We start from the raw sequence: 20,991 nt of genomic DNA, 5'->3' as shown, positions 1-20,991 counted from the left end.
CCCAGTTCGTGGCCTGTCATTTATACCGTCTGGTTATACCGTCTCGCCAGGTTTAAAATTGCTGGCTGTGAGCACCCAAGACGACGAGCCACAGTACGCTGCCCTAGTCCAGCCTCCAACATGCCGACTGCACGAAGGCGCTGCTCTCTTGACAGGCGTGACATATTGTTTTTTTTTTCTGTGATTTTCTTTAGTGCTTTTATTCAAGCTTGCAATTCAACAGCTGAAATCACTCCATTATTATTTTATTATTATTATTTATTTCTTAGCAGACGCCCTTATCCAGGGCGACTTACAATCGCAAGCAAATACAAATACATTCAAGTGTTACAATATAAGTCATACAATAAGAACAAGAAATACAATAATTCTCAAGTGTGACAAACCACAATTCAATAATACAGCAGATAATAGTGAAAGTTACATCAGGATATGATTAAGTAGTGATAGTTACATCAGGATATGATTAAGTACAAAATACTACAGATTAAACACTTGGGAGATTACAATATTCTGAGGTACAGGATTAAATGCAGTAAAATAGGGGGCAGATAAGAGCAAAATAAAGCATATTTAAATGAAGGGTGATAGTGTCCCAGGATACAACAGAGGAGTTCTACAGGTGCTGTTTGAAGAGGTGAGTCTTAAGGAGGCGCCGGAATGTGGTCAGGGACTGGGCAGTCCTGACATCTGTAGGAAGGTCGTTCCACCACTGCGGAGCAAGGGTGGAGAAGGAGCGGGCTCGGGAGGCAGGGGAGCGTAGCGGAGGTAGAGCCAGTCTTCTAGTGCAGGCGGAGAGGAGAGGTCGAGTGGGGGTGTAGGGAGAGATGAGGGTCTGGAGGTAGCTGGGTGCAGTCTGATCAAGGCATCTGTAGGCTAGTACAAGAGTCTTGAACTGGATGCGAGCGGTGATCGGGAGCCAGTGGAGCGAGCGGAGTAGTGGAGTAGCGTGGGCGAAGCGAGGTAGAGAGAACACCAGGCGAGCAGCAGAGTTCTGGATGAGCTGGAGCGGACGGGTGGCGGACGCAGGGAGGCCAGCCAGGAGGGAGTTGCAGTAGTCTAGGCGGGAGAGTACCAGGGCCTGGACCAGGAGCTGGGTAGCATAGTTGGTGAGGAAGGGTCGGATTCTTCGGATGTTGCTCAGGAAGAATCTGCAAGTGCGTGCCAGAGTGGAGATGTGCTGGGAATAAGAGAGGCAGGGGTCCAGGGTGACTCCAAGGTTTTTAGCTGAGGAAGAGGGAGAGAGTGTGGTAGATTCCAGAGGAACAGAGATAGAGAGATCAGAGGAGGGGGAGGAGGAGGGAAAGAAAAGGAGGTCAGATTTAGAGAGGTTGAGTTTGAGGTGATGCGAGTGCATCCAGGAGGAAATAGCAGACAGACAGGTAGAGATACGGGAGGAGATGGTGGAGTCAGAGGTGGGGAAGGAGAGGAAAATCTGAGCATCATCAGCATAGAAATGGTATGAGAAACCATAGGATGCGATGAGGGGGCCCAGGGAGCGGGTGTAGAGAGAGAACAGGAGAGGACCCAAGACTGACCCTTGGGGGACTCCAGTCAAGAGAGGGTGAGGTGTGGAGGTTGCTCCACGCCAGGTTACCTGGTAAGTGCGGTTGGAGAGGTAGGAGGAGAACCAGGCCAGAGCAGTGCCAGAGATCCCCAGGTCAGCAAGAGATGATAGTAGAATAGAGTGATCAACAGTGTCAAAGGCAGCAGAGAGGTCGAGGAGAATTAGGACAGAGGAGAGAGAGGCAGCTCGGGCACACTTAAGTGAGTTGGTGACAGAGAGAAGGGCGGTTTCAGTGGAGTGAGCAGAGCGGAAGCCAGATTGGAGAGGGTCAAGCAGAGAGTGGTTGGACAGGAAAGCAGAGAGCTGGCGGTGTACAGTCCGCTCGAGGGTTTTGGAGAGGAAGGGTAGGAGGGAGACAGGACGGTAGCTCTGGAGGGAGGTGGGGTCGAGGGTAGGTTTTTTGAGGAGGGGAGTGATAGAGGCTTTTTTGAAGGCAGAGGGGAAGATGCCAGAAAGTAGAGAGGTGTTGAGGAGGGAGGAGATGAAGGGGAGTAGAGCAGGAGCAGCAGCTTGAAAGAGGTGAGTGGGGAGGGGGTCCAAGGCACACGTGGTGGGTTTGTGACCCTGGAGCAGGGAGGAGAGGTCAGAGTCTGAGAGGGGCAAGAAGGTGGAGAGGGAGGGCGAGTTAGTAGGGGATGTAGTGGGTGTAGGGGTTGGAGCAGGAGGGGGTGCGGGGGAGGGAGAGGTGTTAAAGAGTTTGCGGATATCTGAGATTTTAGAAGAGAAGAAGGAGGCAAAGTCGTCAGGGGAGATAGAGGAGGGAGGAGGAGGGGGGGGAGGGTTTAGTGTCCAATCAACTGTCTCACTAATTATGTGATTAAGTGGAGCTGGAGCCTTAATTAATTATGTAATCACTTATTCAATTCATGGCTCCAGCCACTTTCCCATGTGTTTTGACAGGGAGAAATTTAACCCCCTCCCTGCCAACCCAATATTCCCCGCACCAACACAAACACGTGCCTTGGCAAGGCTTTCGCCCTGCCACACTGCCACATGGTTTTAACCTCATGTCAATGATACAGAGTACAGACCACACACTTTCCCAGTTTTTACAGTTGGTACACAGCTGTATGCTATGAGTCACTCAAAGTTACATTACAGGTGTTGTCCAGTAAAACATAAAAAGTTTCAGTGCCACATTGTTCTTAGCACTGACTATGTCAATAATGCAGATCTTTTTCACATGGTCATTTTGTTTCATGTTTACAAACCATTCAACTGAATATGCCGTTCCCCTGACAATGCCCTGGGGATGCTTTGTTTTGTGCACAGAATCTCCCATTTCAAACCAAAAATAATAAAAAAAAAATAACAACTCAAAGCCAACATTTAAATAAGTACCATTTTTATTTCTGTAGTGTATCACACCTGAATACAAACAAACAGATTCCAAAGGAGAGTGTTTGAAAAGTGATGGACGAATCTCGAAACTCTTCTTTAAGAATCCAGACTCTGTAAAAACAAATTTGCTTTATTAAAATGTTGATTGGCAGGCTATATTATTATTAAGGAAAAAAACTCAACTAGCTATCAGTGCTCAAATTATGGGTCACAAGTATATACGAACTCGCAATGTAAATCACAATGTTCCAGCACGCAAAATAAATAGATAATAGAAAATAATACCTTTCATAATAAATTACCATTAATAGACTGTTAAATTATTACAGTAAATATTTTATTACCATTGACTTGATTTAATATAGGAGTTCTGTTTGTATTACTGACTGTTGTCGTGATCATATTGGGTCAAACTCATGAAACAATGAAAAAGACAAAAAACTTAGACGGGGAAGAAATGTGAAAAAAAAGCCTAATCCTGTTGAGCACGGAGATCTTTAAAATCCGTGACTTTCAAGCAAATTAATATCACTGAGACAAACTGGTATGGAAATCTTACAAATCTTACAGTTATAGGAACACTATTATTTTCATGTGTAGTTGAATGGAGATTATTAAAATGAACTCCCACAGGTTGCTAGTTCGGATTCAACTTTTTGACAAATGTTACAGCTTATTGTGACCGTCTCTGTAGAATCCTAAATTGTACTTTTCTTTTTTCGTGTTGCACAATTGTGGAGCTGCAGTGTGTGGGGTTGCCAATTCGCACCCAGCCTCTGCCTTGTTACACTGGTTCCATAATTAAGATCTCATAGATTGGCTGTAAGTCACCCTGGATACGGGTGTCTGCCAAGAAATAAATAATAATTGGCTGCAGCCAATGTTAAAGGGGGAGGGGGGGTTAAAAACACTAAAACCACGAATGCAGTAGAGCCCAACTCTTTTGCATATTGGTTAAGAAGCTTGCTTACAGGGTTTCTGCCCTGTAACACCAGCAACTACAGGATGGGTTAAGCGCAGTACAGAAATCAGGACCAGAGGACACGTCTGGAAATTAAGTGGAGATAGACCTAAGCAGAAGGTAGGAGTCACTTCTTCACACAGACGTGAGGGTATGGAATGGGCTACCTAGTCATGTTGTTGAGGCAGAATCACTTTGGAACCCAGCTTGACAAAGATCTGAGATCAATCCGCTACTAGGAACAGGGGGAGCTTAGATGGTCCGAATGGCCTCCTCTCACTCGTAAATGTTCTTATGTTGTCCTGTATCTACCCTGGGCTGTTGAAAAAGTCAGCTACCCAGGAGACTCCTTCAGTCAACAGTTTACCTTTGAGCGACTGTTAAAGACAGGCAATTAAGATTGCTGAGATCTTCATGCTTTCTTGCTCTAACCATTTCTGTCCTAGGAAACTAAGGGAGTCTATACAGTGGTATTATTCAGTGTGCATCAGTGATTATGTCCTACACAGTCTTTTGGAAAGACCACAACTACTACATTACTTATAAGTAAGTTTGTTTATTGAGGAAAAAAAAAAAGCCTTTGCACTGTAGGGCGCTTTATCACACATATTTGCCCCCCCCCAAAAAAAAACATTTTGTATCTGAAAACAATGTACCTGACGGTGGATAGTCATACTGGTAGGTCCAAAGGCAGTATTTCCATTATTGGTGATGTAAGTTAAATTTTGGAACTTTTCTTTTGATTCTGGTGCACTTGGAGCTGCAAAACCAAAAACGGTGTGCTTGTTAGTGAAGTTAGTGCCAGTTACTCAACTACTTCTTTTCAGCTTAGCCAGTGGATATGTGTTGGAAACGTGCTAACCCCCTACATCAGTGGTCGGCAAATGTCGGCCCGCGTCTGTGTCTGCGGATGCCTCCTGGCAGGGCTGTATCAAGGGCTGAATGAGAGCGGGACTTCATTTTAATATTACCACGAGGGGGCTGTCATGGGGGATTCTCCGTATGACCTTCATATATTTCTAGCAAGTAAGCAGAAAATTAAGTGTTTTGCAATATCGATTCCAAAGTACAGTACTTGCTGATTGTGATGATACATTTATGCCTCGCTATCATACTGGAATCCTCATATGATAGACAGGAACGCAGAATAACATGACACAATTCAAAAGTAGCATACTTTTTTTTTTAATGCTTCACTGCGTTATGACAAATTCAATGAGAAAGGGCACTTTCCTACACAGACAGGATGGCAGAATAACATAAAACATAAAATACTGCATTCATTTTCAGCAACGACCATGCCTGTAAATATATTACTAGTTCTAGTTGCTGCTTTGTTGATTGCAGGAAACTCTTGCTTTGCATGGGACACAAAATCAATATCGGGGTTGATTGATCACGGACAAAAACGATTAAACAATGTGAATGCTGAAGTTGTCAAAGCGAGCACTGAAATTGTGTTTCAGCTGTACAATGAAGTCTGTCATCGTTAGGAGTCATTTTCAGTTACGTTTCACTTACAGCTACAACACAGGTGCTATATTATTTTACTAATATTTATTTGGAGGTTACACAGACATACTACCACAATTGTTACTTTTTTTTCCTTTTTGGTTTGTTTTCAACTGGCAGGACCAGCTTTTTTTTTATTGATGAGCCGGTATGCCTGGTGCCATGCTGCAACACATTTTTTGGGCGGAGGGAGGGTATTGCAAGTGACCCGCTCTGCGGCTGCCTGCGGATCATTTGGCCCGCTGTCAAATTTAATTGCCAACCACTGCCCTACTTCTTACCTTTTGGGAAAAGCAGCTCTGTTGGATGATTATGGCCTCGGCAACATGTCGATATTTCATCCTTCACCCTGAAAAAATAAATTGAACTTTTTTTTTTTTAAATCAGAATTTCAAAAGAAAGTAGCAAAGACATGCCCCATTATTCGAAAACTGAAATGTTTTCCATTACTTCTGTCACTGCATGTCTTGCCAATTTTCGAAGATGGGGAAATTATCTGCCCAGGTTCTGAGTGGAGTTAATAGGCAATACATGTACAGTGTATCCCATGTCCTATTGTTTTGCAGTCCTAGAAACAGATTGCATTTTGGGATACAACTGCACTTGTGAGATGGTCTTGTTAGTAAAACATTGTTTCATTATATTTAAAGAAAATTCTCTATTCAGTGATACCAAGACAGCCTGCAAGGGGTCTGAGGGGGGTAAAAGGGTCACCCCAGTTGTTCTGCTTCACGGCTGCGGTCAGTAAACTTTTGGGAGCGATTGTATAAAGAAAGAGGGAGTTACATGTCATAAATTTCCGCAGTTTCTTCCATGTCTGGCCAGTCAAAGTCGTCTTTGCAGCCTGGGAATGGGCAGGGGCTCCTCAAGCAGTGGTAAAGCCCAGGCCACTGGTCCAGCAGCTTCCGGATTTTTGAAATGATTGACAGAATGAAGTCCCAGGTAAAGCGGAACCCTTAAATAAGACACCATCAGATACTGTATGAATACTGTTTTCTTAGCAGTCAGTTCTTTGCCCATAGTGCATTGCGCACTGCTGAACAGTTAAACAAATACAGACCATGATTAGCACTAATCATGGACTACAGTACCTTACCTTAGGTTAATTAATACTAATCTGGATTTATACAAATTAAAAAACAGCCAGAAAGTGTTTCCTACCATCCTTTCCAGGTCTTCTACAGCGGATTTCAATGTTTTGGTCATCTTCTTTATTTTCTTTAATAAGTAATTGTTTTCCATTGGAGACCACGTGACATCTTCCACTTCCAACCACATGAGGTGTAAAGAAGGAGCATGCCTTAATAATAACCCTAGACAACAAAAAGGGTAGGAGATGCGTGTTATAATGCCTGCACCATGATGATTACATAAAGTAATGACAGTATTACATACTAAAACACAACACAGCGCTCCCATTTTATATAGCAGCCCTTTATACTGCGGAACCGGCATGGTCGAGGCTCCCTTTTGGTAGTTGGTAATAAATAGATAACATTGTGGTAAAGGTCTCTCATTAAAATCCTTTCAACATGGCACATTAAGTGAGCATGGGGGGAAAATGGGCAACTAACTCCCCACCACCCCCAGTCATTCTACATTTAATTTAGGAATAAATGCTTTAAGAGTTTTTCCAAAGAATAAGTTTTACCTATGGAAAAAGCCCTGAGGAATTTCCGGTAGGAAATAGATTCGAACACAAAGGTCTTCTTTTTGGTCTTCTCCCCACCACTTCGATACTTCCTCAATGCCGTTTAAGCTGCTCGGAAACAAGTACGCTTCTGAAGGGACGTCCGTCTCTTTCTGCTCCCACTTCCCCCCTGGCTTGAACTCCTTGGCTTCTGGATTCAGGGGGTTGGAGGGCTTCAGCGCCAGGAAGATCTCAAAATGCTCCAGGAGGCTGAAGAGCTTCCCCTTCTCATTCCTGCCCCCAATGATCTCCTCAGCGATGTCCTTCACCTCGGGTGAGTCCATCTGCTGGAGCAGGTTCTTGGTCAGGGCCACCATGGCTTTGTGGTATAAAATAGCCTTGGTCTGGAAATGAGAAGCCCATCTTTCTTTGTCCTTCATAAAAGCATGCTCTCCCATCAGCACTGTCCTGGGGATCGATTGCAACTGTTCTACAAGATCATGACGAACAATCATCTAATACATGGAAAAAGAACCAAAAGATGTTTAGCGGAACATTTAGCAAGTCATCTCACATTAAAAAGTAGCACACATTTTGAATTGCTTATAACAAGGTTAGTTTGAAGATTGGTAACATCTGGGTAGCACTAAATATCAAACAAGCAAAGAACGAAACATAAAAGAAGAGACAGCTGCTTCAGTCTTTGAGTAAAGCGATACAATCTCTTCTTTTGTGTTTCATTCCTTGCTTGTTTGATATTTTCCATTTCACAATTTGAGTAAAATAATTAGCTCAAACACCGAAATAACCTTGGTTCAGGCATGTTAGCAGACTTAAACTTTGATACACATTTGATCAAGACATGACTGTGGGTCACTCTGAAGAGCAGACTGTGCAGATCAAACTGGTACACCTACGATCCTACGAACCATGTTGGTAATGCACAGTTTTGCACAGTCCCAGCTGTGTATAATAATACTTGCCTTAAACAATGTGATAAGGAATGATGGCTTGACAAATACTGTTCCGACCAGCCTGGTACTCTCTTCATACCACATGATGAGTCCAATTCGATGAAGATAGCGTAAAATATCTTTCAGATCATCCTGAGCGAGCCTATCAAAGCTTCCATTGTGGTTGATGCCACTGAGCATCTCATTAACTGACACTATTCCTGGAGAGAAAAACAAGCATGGTCTTGTGAACTTGAACCTATTCTTGTCTCTAAAGTGAAGATTTGCTCAAGGTCAGAATCCCAAATACCTGAGGGCTGAAATACAATCACGGACACTCTAGACAAAAATATTTTGATGGATTTATTTTCTAACTTGATCTGAGTTAGGATGACAGTAAATAGATTAATTAATACCTGAAATTTAACCTTGACCAACAAAAAGTCCAAAAAAGGCATTGGTTATATATTTTTTTAATTTGCATTCATCTATGCTAATGTTTTTGCTTCACCTGTGACCTGATGATAAAACAAAACACTAACACATTCTACACAGTTTGAGAAAGATAGTATTAATTATATTCAGTGAAAACATGATATTTTAAAATGAGGATTTATTGGAAAACGAAATCGTTTCCAAAACATAAAGCATTCTACTGTTGAAATTTGGTAAGGTACAGGGGTGATTTCAAATTCTTGTGTAAACTCTTTCAAATACAGGTCAACACAGATGCTGTTCCAGACAAATGCAAACTAGCTGTTCTGCATGGTTATTTCAAGACAGCTGTAAGTGCAATTTGATCAAGCTGTATTTATACTTAGAGGATATGTCATGAAAAACAATAACTACAGTATCATTACAGTATAAATACTGTATGTCATGTTTTTTTCATTATTTATGCGGTTTATGCCACAAATGTTTACATTTTGTATAAATAACATCAGTAAGAATACAGTAGCTACTCAACCCATTTGAAGGCACTCTACGGTAATCTATTTATTTGAAAGGCAGTTCAGAGCTCATCCCTTCAGTCAGACGAGCTGGGTGTAAAGAAGTGCATTCTTCAGACGCAGTCTTTTTTAAAAGTCCTCTTTTTACATCCTCATCTAGGTTAACATTTAGATCAACGTTTTAAATATTTTGTATCAACGTTTTGTAAAGAGTTTATTTTAAATGAAGTATGCTTAGCAATAGGATGTATTTGCATCACAAGTAAAAAAACATCCTGTCACTAACTTCTGATGACATCAAGATAAAATGTAGCCACATGAGTTGTACAAAATGTCATCATGACCTCTCTTGACTGGCATGAAACACTTTTATACATATACAGCTTTACCCAAACTGCCATTTAAATTAACCACTGATATTTTTAATAGGATGTTTTAAACTCATCTTTACAACAATAAAGTTTTGATAATGGCTTGGCATTAAACACCTACCATGGTCTGGGATTTCCTTATCCTTTATAAGGTTTGTTATCGTCGACTCCACTGCTTGATAGATGTGAGGCAGTTTTTTCTCTACGTTTGGAAATATATTTTTATCTTGCACCGCAGTAAGGATGTGGTGTTGGAAGCTGTCAATGTCTTTGTAGTTTGTACAGTCGATAGGGATCAGGTCTAAAACCTAGAAAAAAAAAGATATATATATATAATTTAACTAGCACTAGTCATGGGCACCTTGCCTAGTATATTTGTCTGTAAACATGAAGTAAATGGATGTCGAAAAATCAGTTGCAGTAATTACTGCTTTCAGTCAGTGCTGTGCTTCCTTGGTCATTTCACCTGGAAGGTGAAATTGTTACCACCATTTCAGGGTCTTCCTTCCTGTCTTTAACCAATCAGCTGCTATCCCTATTGACTGACATGCCAGTAACATGCCCCCGAAGACACTGTTGAGGTGATTTGGAATTGTAGCATACAGTTGCATATAAAAGTATTTGGGCAGTTAAAAAAATAAGAAAAAACACAAAGAAAGTGATTTCTATAATTGTTCTATTGAAATATATAAATCAAAGTAGAGATGTAGCTTTATAATAAAACAACAAATTATTACATAACAGGAATAAAATGAAAAATAACAACATGCAAACCTTTGTTAAAAACAATACACAAAAGAAAGCGATTGGGAGTTTTCCATTGAATACTTGAAGAAGCCTGATGATTTCTTCAACCAAATTTATGGTCAGCCGAATCCAAAATAACTTTTTTCACCAAGAAAGCAACATTATGTTTGGAGAAAGAGGTGTGATGAATTTAAAGAAAAGTTCATCATGGCCAGTGTTAAACATGGTGGAGGTTGTGTGATGGTATGGGCTTGTTTTTCTTCCTCAGGCACTGGCAACCTTTGTATTGTAGAAGGATCAATCAATGCTGCATTTGTTAACCAGTGCTAGGAGCCTTATTGGATGGAAGTTTGTATTCCAGCAGGATAATGACCCCACGCCAGGTGTGGGGAAACTTTTTCCTATCACAGGCCATTGGCCCATGGAAAAAAATCCATCGCGGGCCACACACAAAATACCAACTTAATTTAGTTTAAAACACAGAAATTGAGACTATTTTTTTTGTTTTAAATATAAAACTTTAAAGCTTTATATTTATAGTGTGATGGCTGAGATTGCTTTTCCTTGGCAAGCGTTGTGATCTCTGCTAGCACTGAAGATGTTGCAACTCGCAACTGGTTTTGTAAATTGTCGTCTGTTAATCTGTCATGCAGGTCGTTCTTTGCAAGTGTAAGCTTGGAAAATAACTGCACAACGGTATGTTGTACCAAATAGCTATGCAATTCTCAGCGCGTGTCTCCTCAAGTTTGGAAATTCATCGGCACCCACGTACAGTTTGTAGAATTCTAGCAGAGGCAGGTTGTTGTATTTAGCCTGAAGTTCACCGTTGTTTTGCAGTTAAAATATTTCACATTCAATGTCTTCAGGTACACTGACTGCTTCAACATTGAAAGGAGTAGCAAAAATGTTTAATTCAAGTTCCTTCGATTTTAGGTCTTATTAAGTAATACTCCACTGTTGGCATACTCCACTGTTGATGTAGGTTTTTGTCCCTGGATGTGTTGAAAAATGCACCGTGTTGCCTTTTTTCAGTTGCATTTCCCACAGCTTTAGCTTTGCTTCAAACGATTTTATGTTTGAAAGCCGGGTGGTAAGAAGCTGGTTAGGGCCTTGCAATTTTAAATTAAGCTCCGAAAGGTACTGCGTTATGTCAACCATGAATGCCAGGTCACACAGCCACTTGGGGTCACTCAACTCAACCACAGGGTTTTCCTTTCATCTCCATGTTACGTCTGTTGTCTCAATCGCCAGAGAATAGAACTCAAATTCGGTCGCAGAATCTTTCAGAGACATTTCAATATTCTGAGCCATATCGTGAATTCGATCTGACACTGTTCTGCAAGATAAGATCAAAAGCTCAAATAATTTAAGTTTCTCAGTCGCCAATAAAGCGGAGGTTGCAACTATGCACTCATTTACAAACTCTCCTTCTGTATGAGGCTTAAGTTATTTTGCAATAAGTTCTCTCACCGCATAGCTTGCTTGTACAATGCTGTCAAACTTTTTTCTTGGTCTTGTAAAAATAGCTTGCTGCGCATTCAAATTCTTTTTCAATGCTTGGATTTTGTCAGCACGCAGTTGTCCCTGAAATTCTTCATATTTGATGTGCTTTGTGTTGTAGTGCCTTTCTATGTTTGATTTTTTCATGACAGAAACGCCACCGCCACAAATCAGGCACAAGGGCTTGCATTTCACCGCCACAAAAAAAAAGTAAATTTTTCATTAATAACACGACACTCCACATCCATTTTCCACCTTTTGTTTGCAGTAGCTATTTTTTTAACTAAAGTACACGGTAGTAGTAGGAACACAGAATTTTGTATTTTTTTTTTTTTTTTTTTTTTGCCCGGGACAACTGTATCATGCGAATGGAACGCGCAGCACAGCCGGTGTCAGGAAATTACGCTGCCTAGCAACCAGGTCATGTGCGTGATGTTCTAAAATTCGAAACCTGTTGCCACATCTAAATCACCTACAACCCCACCGCTAACCCTGAAAGTGAAAATGCGGACTGCATGCACTATCTTTGCGTTAGTGCTTTTTTTTTTTAGTGACATTGTCATATATTTATAATGTGTATGCTGCAGGCCAGGTGAAATTAAGCAACGGGCCGAATCCGGCCCGCGGGCCTTAGGTTCCCCACCCCTGCCCTAAGCATTATGCAAAGTCTACAAAGGAATTTCTGAAAAAAAGGAAGATTACAGTTATGGATTGGCCATCTCAGTCCCAGACTTGAATCCCATTGAGATGTTGTGGATTGACGTGAAGGCTGCCGTTACAAAAAGGAAATCAACTGCAGAACTCAAAGCTGTATGTGTTGAACAATGGGCAAAAATATCTTCGGAAAGATGCCAGGAACTGGTTTCAAAAAACAAAAAAAGACTGTAAGCTGTAAAGGAAGCAAAGGTTGGGCAAACAAAATACTAATGTAAGGGTGCCCAAATACGTTGGTCAAAGTAAGAAATTGGTTTTTGCATGTTATTTTTCATTTTATGCATGTTATGTAATAATTTGTTGTTTTATTATAAAGGTGAATCTCCATAGTTATATCTTTCAATAGAACAATCAGAAATCACTTTTTCTGGTTTTTCTCATTTTTTTAAACTGCCCAAATACTTTTGTCTGAAACTGTAGGTACTGAGAACTTTCCATTTAAATAATATTTAAAAACTGCTGTGATATGGACAACAAAGGTCAAGCAATGTTTCTTGTAAACTTAAAAAAGTGTTCATTCTTTGTTAATATAGCTGCCCCAATACTTGTGTTTTGTAATTCATATAATGATATTTTGAAGATGAATTTGACATACCTGTAAATTGTAGTTTGTGAGCTCATCCAGTTTGCTTGACTGATCAGAAAACAAGGCTGGCTCTGTATTTTCTTTCAAGTTGTCCATTCGCCTCTCTAAATATTTTTTTCTGTTGTCCAGCATCACTTGAATTCTTCTCTGAATGTCTTCCTTCTTGTCTCTCACATCCTCCACTCCGCACTGGTCCACGTGAGTCCCCACAGGAAGCACCACGGAGTCCGGCACTCTCATCAGGATGTTGTTGATCCAGAAGCCCACCTTACTGTTGAATTGAGTATCTTCAGTCCTGTAGCTAAAATATAAAACATGGGTAGTTTCTCATTTGTTTTCTGTTTAATATCCTATTAATAACTAACTTACAAACAAGCTCTTTACATCTCCCTGTGGGTTTGTGACAGAGAAATCAGAGAACCATGGATTCGTCATAGGAAACTGTGGATTATTTAGAATCCACAGTAGCCATTTGCTTGTTTTGCTCTTACAGTCAATCAATTTTAAAACCGACATAGTTTTCATAACATGTTTTATAACACTTATAAAACCAAAGTACTGGAATGGAAAAATCAATGTTTCAAGTGCATTTGAGTGACTAGTAAGCCTTCAACACTTATTGTAATCACTTGCAACACTTATTGTAAATTATTGTAATTTTTTTTTTTTTTTTTTTTTTTTTTTTTAAGAGGTATTCTGCAATCACATTTTGTCAAAGTGGTGAATCTGTGTCAGATAATGTACAGTTTCTGGTCCTAACAGCACTCAAGAGAGTCAATTACTTAATCACTTATAGTTGTTTATCCCTTACAACAAAGTATATAGTTAAGGGTCTTTTGAAAATCCATACACATAAACCATTTGCTGTTCCACAGTTATGAGCTACTCTCCTGGCACAGAGCACTACAGGCCAAGACAGAACCAGCGTTTGTCAGCGCTAAAATCTAAACTTCTTTTGCAACCTGCATTGTTGTGCTTTTGTGAACAGATGCTATAGAAAATAATAGATATGTAGAAGGCCAGTGTTGTACAGACATCAGTCCAAAGTCATCTATGGAGAACAGCTTGATCTGTACTGATCTTTTTGATAGTCACAAAATTCTACTATTCTGGTGGAAGAACTGCAAGAAAAGTTTTGTTAAAACACAGAAGAAATTACACAATGTACCCCATATGCTTAGCATTAAAGAGCCATTGTAGTTTTTTTTTTACAGTTCTCTTAATATTTAATGATGTTTGCAATAATTCTGAGTGATTGTCATATGACTTTAATGGAATGAGGAAGACTGTTCAGTACCTAAAAGCAAGCATAACCCAAAACCACTTTGAATGATTGAAACCATCATAAAATAGAAAGGGAAATGTAATCTGTGAAAATGATATTGGAAGGTACTTTGCATTGGTAACTACCTACATGAAAGAGTAAAGGCTTACCTCGCAAGGTCGATCACCAAAATAACCAGGGCCTGAGGCGTGATGAATACGTGATGGGTCAGATAATACTCCTCCTGTCCAGCGAAATCCCAGAAAAGGAATCGGAAGTCTTCGATCTTCATCTCGCTGATTTCAATCCCTACTGTTCTGTCCTTCACGTCCACTGCCACAGTCTGCTTCTGCTTCAGGCTCTTGCAGAGTGTGGACTTGCCGGCCATGGAGGACCCAAGGAACATTGTCTTTACTCTCTTCACATAGTCTGCCTCTGAGCTCCTGAGCTGGCTGAAGTAGCTCCGGATCTGCTTCAGACCCCCAGCACAGACCTCATCTGGAGGTTCTCTCAGGCGGTTGGAAGCAGCACTGAATTTCTCTAGGTTCTGATTCTCAAAGAGCTTGGCAGGAAGCTCCCGGAGCCTGTTGTACTCCACAAACAGCTCCTTGAGGTTCTGTAGCTCCAGCACAACCTCAGGAAGATCCTTCAAGCTGTTATGGGACAGATTGAGGTACTGAAGGCTCTTGCAACAGCCGAGATCACTGGGGATCTTACTGAGGTGGTTGGTGCTCAATTTGAGGAACTTGAGCTGCTGAAGCTGGTTGAAGATTCCATCAGGTATAGTTTGGATCTTGTTCTGGTTCAAGTAGAGAGTCTCTAGTTGTACAAGCTGTGCTATTTCCACAGGGAAGTCCACAAGGTCGTTTCTCGACAGATTAAGAGTCTTTAAATTAATCAGGTTTTTGATACCAGAAATGTTTTTGAGCCTGTTACGTTCCAAGATTAATTGAACCACGGTTACATCTTCCAAGATTTCTTGAGGCAGGACTTTCAGTTTTTCTTTAGAGCGGTTAACCGTTTTTTCTTGAAGAGGTCCTAAAATATGATGGGATGGGATCAAATGAGATTTATCTTGTAAAATTGAAACTACTGTTCATACAAACTTTCAACCTAAAAACAATCTTATTTCCTGTTCTTTTTTCTTTCAGTGTCTGCTTTCTGATAAAGCAAGGATGCTGAGATAATAACATACAAAAACATCTTAAAGGATCTACTGGGCTTGGTAACACATTCAACTTCAGCCCCCTGCGTGTAAAAAAGTGTGTCTCCATTTAATTTCAAACTTTATTCTTTAAATAACAAGAGTTCAGTTTATTTATAAAAGGAAACAATGTCCATGTTCCAATGCAGCAAACCACTTTGCAAATACATTTACTGTGAAAAAATAAATACATATAACAAAACAATATAATAAAGAGATAAACAAAAATAACATAAAATTAAGATTGTACTATACTTTCCCTCTAGCCCAAGCTTTGGGATATCACAGCAAAGGTTTGTGTCAACTAAGCTCTTGGGTAGAACTGACTGCTGGTGGAAATGGGCTGCTCTTTATAGTGGCTTATCCCCGCCCACTTTTACAGGTGCACCTCATTCACTTTAATGAGCTTGTTACCTTAAAGGTAAAGCACCCTAAAGCCTATCAGGAAGGCAATACACAAGAAATAACAATACACATAACAAACAACAATTAAGAGACTAATTCAGTTAACTGAATATAAAAACAACCATGAAATAGTTAATGATTTAAACTATACAAAAGACCAGCGGCCGTCCAGTGCCTGTATATAAAAATATAATGCCCACTATCATTGTAGTGCTCTTCCCAAGGGTGGGTTTTCATGATGCCGCATGCACAAAGACATACAATGATCAACAACACAGAACCAACAAGAAAGGTTTTACAAAAACAAATGTCTTTTATTTATGTGTGTCTTCCAGGGAAGACAATAGCTAGTGATGATGAGGATGGTGATAGATGTATTACTGGAATACAGTTGAAGAGGAAAATTATATTCTATGTCCTCTGAGTGTATTGAACCAAATGTTGTTTAAACAAAAGTCAAATCCAGGGGGGAAAAAAAAACTGAAGATCTACTGAATTACTATTTTTGTATTTATTTTTAATTTTAAATAATGGTAATTACCTTTGATCTATTTAAAAGTTGTTATCAAACACATATTGGTGGCAGCATTGTGCTACCGAAGCACAGCTACTTCCTGAATTTCAGCAGCACACCACTGGAGTGGTGACTGCTAAGACCTCTATGACATTATTATTATTATTATTATTATTATTATTATTATTATTATTATTATTTGTAATTTCACAGCAATTGTATTTCACCATAGCTAGTGAAATAAAAATGACATATATTATTATTTATTCATTACTTTAGTATGTTATGTACTGGTATAATTTCTATCAGTACTGCAGGTAAAGTCAAACACTGCAGCTTTACATATTGAAGACTGTTGTTACACACTTATGTTCCACATTTGTGGTTTTATATACAGTAAAGAAGAACTTTTATTAATACTTACCATTTCTATGTGCCATCTTGTTAACAGCCATGGAGACTCTCAGCTGAATAACTGCAGTTTCATTTCCTGAATCGATGTGTCTGACCTACTCTGCTGTGACGTCGCTCTTTCATTCCAGGAAATTGCTTACAAAAGGTGTGCCAATGGAGTTATTTATTGAAAGCAGAGGGATATGGTTTGTATTTAGCAGGTATTATCTTTTGTTCTCTTCACTAAATTAGTTTACTGGTTTGAATTTGAGCTTTTAATTTGTGTATAATTTGTTTAGAAAGGGCAAGGGTGTTTAAGATGGAAATTTTGCCTACAGCCAAAAATGTAATATTGAAGTTGTTTTTCCTTTAAAGGAACTAGGTTATATGCAGCAATAAATATAGAGTTTATTTCAATACTGTCCTTAATTTTATGTGCATCAAAGCCGATGTAGGAACACTTTTGCAATGTTGCATATTTTAAGGTATTTTCTCCGACTTTGCATCCATTTTTTTAATCTGCTAAGAAATAAATAATGTGAGTGCCATATTTTAACAACATCATCCTATAATATGTATAACTTCATGCTAGACAACATACTGAAGACCCAAGTTGTTTAAAGATGGTACTCACATTAAAAATGCAAAGTAAGAAAAATTACCTTAAAATTAGAGAAATTGCACAAGTGGGTCTAGATAGGATTCAATACACATGCTGATTTGGTTGTTTCAAAGCCTCTGTGAAAACCTGTGAAATATACACACACACACACACACATACATACACAGTACACCCTCACTATAACAAACCTGTCAGACTGGAAAGGAGGTGGAGCCTCCTTTCCACAGCCTGGTTGACATGAAATGCTGATACAGTCTTTGGCAAAAATTGGTATGGAGCGTAACTTTTGTCTTGGCTTCTGCAAAAATTAAGCAAGCTTTCGCTATTGAAAATGCCTGCATCTCACTCATCTGCCTTGCGGAGGTGATTGCGAGCAAATTTCAGCTCAGCTAAATGCAAGTGCTCAAATGGAGGCTTCATTAGTGCATCAAGAAACACATTTAGCCCCCAGCGAGGAACAATATCCTTCATAGGTGGCCGAAGCACCTTTCAAAAATTGCCCTGCCAGGAAGTGAGGTCCTGGGGAGACAGAGTCAATTTTGACATGGCATGCAAAAATAGCTGCCAGATAGACCTTCAATGTAGAGGGGGATTTCCCCTCGTCAAACAGGTCCTGCAAAAATTGCAGTATAACTGCCATGGGACAGGTTGTGTGGTTGAACCCCCGAGGCAGGCACCACGTCTGAAAGATGCCCCACTTGTACGCGTACTGGAATCGCGTGGAGACTGCTCAGGCATTTTGCAGGGTGTCAGTATCCCTATTGGACAGACCCAGACTGACTGAGCAGGGCAGTCACTTGGGCAGTCTCCACAGCTGGCCGCTCAGAAGCTGCATCAGGGCTGAAAACCAGAGTCTCTTGGGTCAATAAGGGGCTACTAAGAGCACCTTGGCCCGGTCCTGTCTGATTTTTTCTAGACACAGCAGGAGCATGGTGATCGGTGGGAAAGCATATAACAGTTAACTCTGCCACTGGTGTGCCAAGGTATTTATCGCCAGCGGGTCCCCGCCTCCTTTTATAGAGAACCAGAGGGGGCAGTGGGTCGATACCTGGGAGTCAAAGTCAAATCTCTGCTCTCCCGTATCTCTCCCAAATGAGGCTCACCACCTTTGAGAGGAGTTCCACACCCCAGTTTGTCACCCCGGGCAGCTTGCGAGCCACGCGATGGAAACTGGGAGACCTGAGGCCACCCTGGTGGTTGATGTAAGCCACCACTGTTGTGTTGTCTGTACGGACAAGCACATGTGTCCTTTGAACCTCCTGCAAAAAATTCTGCAAGGTCAGGTAAACTGCCTCCAGCTCCAAAACACTGATGTGGAGACCCTGCCAAGGGGGGTTCTTGCGCACCACCTACCATTCCACAGAGTGCCCCAGCCCAGGCTGGATGTGTCCGTGGTGACGACCTCCCTTCTGATGACACTGCCCAGCGCTACACAGAGGCGTAGATGGGCAGGCTGTTTCCACCAAGAGAGCGCCTCTAGACAAGACACTGTCAATAGGCGGCCGTGGGTCAGCTTTGGCTGAAAACCCTTGCTGTTGAACCAGGCCTGTAGAGGGCGCATGCGCAGAAGACCCAATGGAAGGGTCTGGGAAGCTGCTGCCATCAAGCCCAGAAGTCTCTGAAACATCACTACTGTGAGCACTCTGTTGAGCTGAAAGAGCTTTAAACAGGTGGCTATTCTGTGAAGACCTGGAGTCCAAGCACACTAGATAGGAGGCTGTCTGAGAAGGTGTGAGCTGGCTCTTCACATGATTCATGGTAAGGCCAAACTGTTGAAAATTCTGTGTGGGCCTCTGCCTGTGCTGGAGACTGGGTGACCAGGATAGTTTCCATGCATTTCAAAAAGGCACGGGGAGCTAGCGAGAGGCCAAATGGTAAGACACAGAATTTGTACGCTGTTCCCTAAAAAGAGAAGCACAGGCACTTCCTGTGTGCTTGTTTTATGGGGATGTGGAAATACACGTCTTTGAGGTCCACCGTGGTGAACCAGTCACCTGGCCTGATTGACTGCAACAGCTGTTGGATCATCAACATTTTGAGTCTCCTTTGACACAGATACAGGTTGAGGGGAGGGGGATCGTGCTTGAACTGCAGTGAGTAGCTGGTCTGAACGTCAGTAAGCACGCAGATATCCGTGGTGTACTGACATCAATGAAACAATTATAAGAGCAACATGCAAGGCTGGAGCTATGATAAAGACAATGAAACTTGAATAATCACTGCTTGAGCAGTATTTTATAAAATGTTGTGTATTTGCCAGATGTATCAAATGTAAAAGTACATACACCTTTTTTTCCACCCGCACCCTGTGCAGTGCTCCCAGCCAAGATCAGCAATTAAAAATAGTCTTGCACATACTGTTCATTCCAAATAGCCATGCTTTTAATAGAGGAGTCACTTTGGACAGAGTAGATGATTTATACATTCCTGTATTATACAAGAATTAAACATGAAAAATCCATCCCCTTCAGTAAAAAAAAAAAAAAGACTGGAAAATAGCACCAAAAGACATGTGGTGGCCCACGATGGGCTCGACCCAAGACAGATGTATGTCACAGCTCAGTTATTACAAATTGGGTTCTGTTCATAAATTACCTATCTTCTAACGTGATCTGCCCACACAGTTCTCACGAATACAGAAATTAATGGTACCATTTAATTTAATTTAATTTAGAGCATTAACAGCTTCTGCTATTACTAAGGGAGGACATTAACTACAGGTACTCTTTACTGACCTAATGCTGTTGTGAATTTCACAATCAGCTTCTGAAAAACAAGCAAAAACTACAGTATAAATGCACTCTGGGAAGGTTGATAGACCTTGAACATACTTTTCACCTTTTTACTTCCCTGGTGTAATCTGTGAAAATACATGTGTAAAATAGGTGTAAAAAGGGTAAGTCGAGTTTCAAACATTAAAACGCATTTTCAGTGCCCTTCATCTTTAATGTTAGTAGAACAGAACATGAATGTCCATAAACGTCTGTGTTAATAACATTTAAAAAACTGCTTCCTTTGGAGTGGAACTGGCCTTCATGAGTCCAGTGCTTCGTGGTTCGTTTCAGTTCTGTAACTTGATCCCACAGACTCCTCGCTGTGTTTTCTTGCATGCTTGTACTTGTCGACATATGCCTTGACTAAATTTGAAACTTTGACAGGGTTGATTTCTCCACTTTTGCTGTGACAAACCTAAGCACAACAAACAAAACAAATACAAAGTAATTCAGCTTGTATATTGTTTCATTAAACCTGTAGACTGCTTTCCTAAATTAAGTTTCCTCCAGAACCCAGAATCTGCCGGATTTAACAAGTTATTTGTAAGGAAACAGAGAAGTCAAATCTGTTCTGGTCAGCACTCCTTTAACTACATTACAAATATTGATATTAAGGGTAGATGTTTTATTCCCTGATGACTGTAAATAGCTACTTTTCCTACATTAATGGCAAAAACAAGAGAGGCTGCAAAAATATGTATAAAGTGTAACCCTAACAAAATGCATAGAGTACTGTCATAGGAATTAAGCTTATATTACTCAATAAAGTAACTTATATTTATGGATATTTTTTCAAAAATGTAGTATTTTCAGGGCTAGCTTAGGCAATATGATTACCTTCTGCACAGCTTTTCGCAGAATGTCCTTGTATTCCTCCTTGGTGATATCCCTTTTCTGGTAAAAGGGTTTTATTGCAAGTTTAACTTCTTCCACTGCCCTCTCCTGCATGTGAAGTTTCTTCATGTACTGAAATGAAAGAAAAT

General features: G+C 40.6%; 2 protein-coding genes across 5 annotated transcripts in view; both read right to left on the bottom strand.

Moving 5' to 3' along the window:
- Positions 1-2,901: 2,901 nt before the first annotated feature.
- Positions 2,902-16,771, bottom strand: si:ch211-210p4.6 (malignant fibrous histiocytoma-amplified sequence 1 homolog). Its single transcript, XM_034054010.3, has 11 exons — positions 16,644-16,771; positions 14,267-15,134; positions 12,842-13,133; positions 9,407-9,593; positions 7,995-8,185; positions 7,033-7,526; positions 6,543-6,694; positions 6,168-6,336; positions 5,663-5,730; positions 4,526-4,629; positions 2,902-3,019 (listed from the first exon to the last, which is right to left on the bottom strand). Exons 1-11 carry the CDS (start codon positions 16,672-16,674, stop codon positions 3,005-3,007), a joined length of 2,571 nt encoding a protein of 856 aa, XP_033909901.3. The 5' UTR covers positions 16,675-16,771; the 3' UTR covers positions 2,902-3,004.
- Positions 16,772-19,594: 2,823 nt separating this feature from the next.
- LOC117432359 (PHD and RING finger domain-containing protein 1-like) overlaps positions 19,595-20,991 on the bottom strand; it is a 29,757-nt gene continuing 28,360 nt past the window's right edge. For all 4 annotated transcript variants that reach the window (XM_034054160.3, XM_034054161.3, XM_034054162.3 and 1 more), the window contains exons 17-18: positions 20,846-20,974; positions 19,595-20,423 (exon numbers count right to left, since the gene is read on the bottom strand). In XM_034054160.3, the coding sequence (XP_033910051.3) occupies positions 20,268-20,423; positions 20,846-20,974 (285 nt within the window). In that variant the 3' untranslated portion in view covers positions 19,595-20,267. The remainder of the gene's footprint in view (positions 20,424-20,845; positions 20,975-20,991) is intronic.

The sequence above is a fragment of the Acipenser ruthenus genome, chromosome 27 (genome assembly GCF_902713425.1).
Source record: "Acipenser ruthenus chromosome 27, fAciRut3.2 maternal haplotype, whole genome shotgun sequence".
NCBI classification, from domain to species: domain Eukaryota; kingdom Metazoa; phylum Chordata; class Actinopteri; order Acipenseriformes; family Acipenseridae; genus Acipenser; species Acipenser ruthenus.
Note: the sequence above shows the minus strand (reverse complement) of the source record. Positions and strands in the feature narration are given on the sequence as shown.

Excerpts from the sequence above, each read along its gene's own strand:
- si:ch211-210p4.6 (XM_034054010.3), bottom strand. The coding sequence starts at position 16,674 with ATGGCTGTTAACAAGATGGCACATAGAAATG. Across the intron at positions 13,134-14,266 it reads TTGGTGATCGACCTTGCGAG|CTACAGGACTGAAGATACTC; the intron begins GTAAGCCTTTAC and ends TTTATATTTTAG. Across the intron at positions 4,630-5,662 it reads AGAGCTGCTTTTCCCAAAAG|CTCCAAGTGCACCAGAATCA; the intron begins GTAAGAAGTAGG and ends TTGGTTTTGCAG.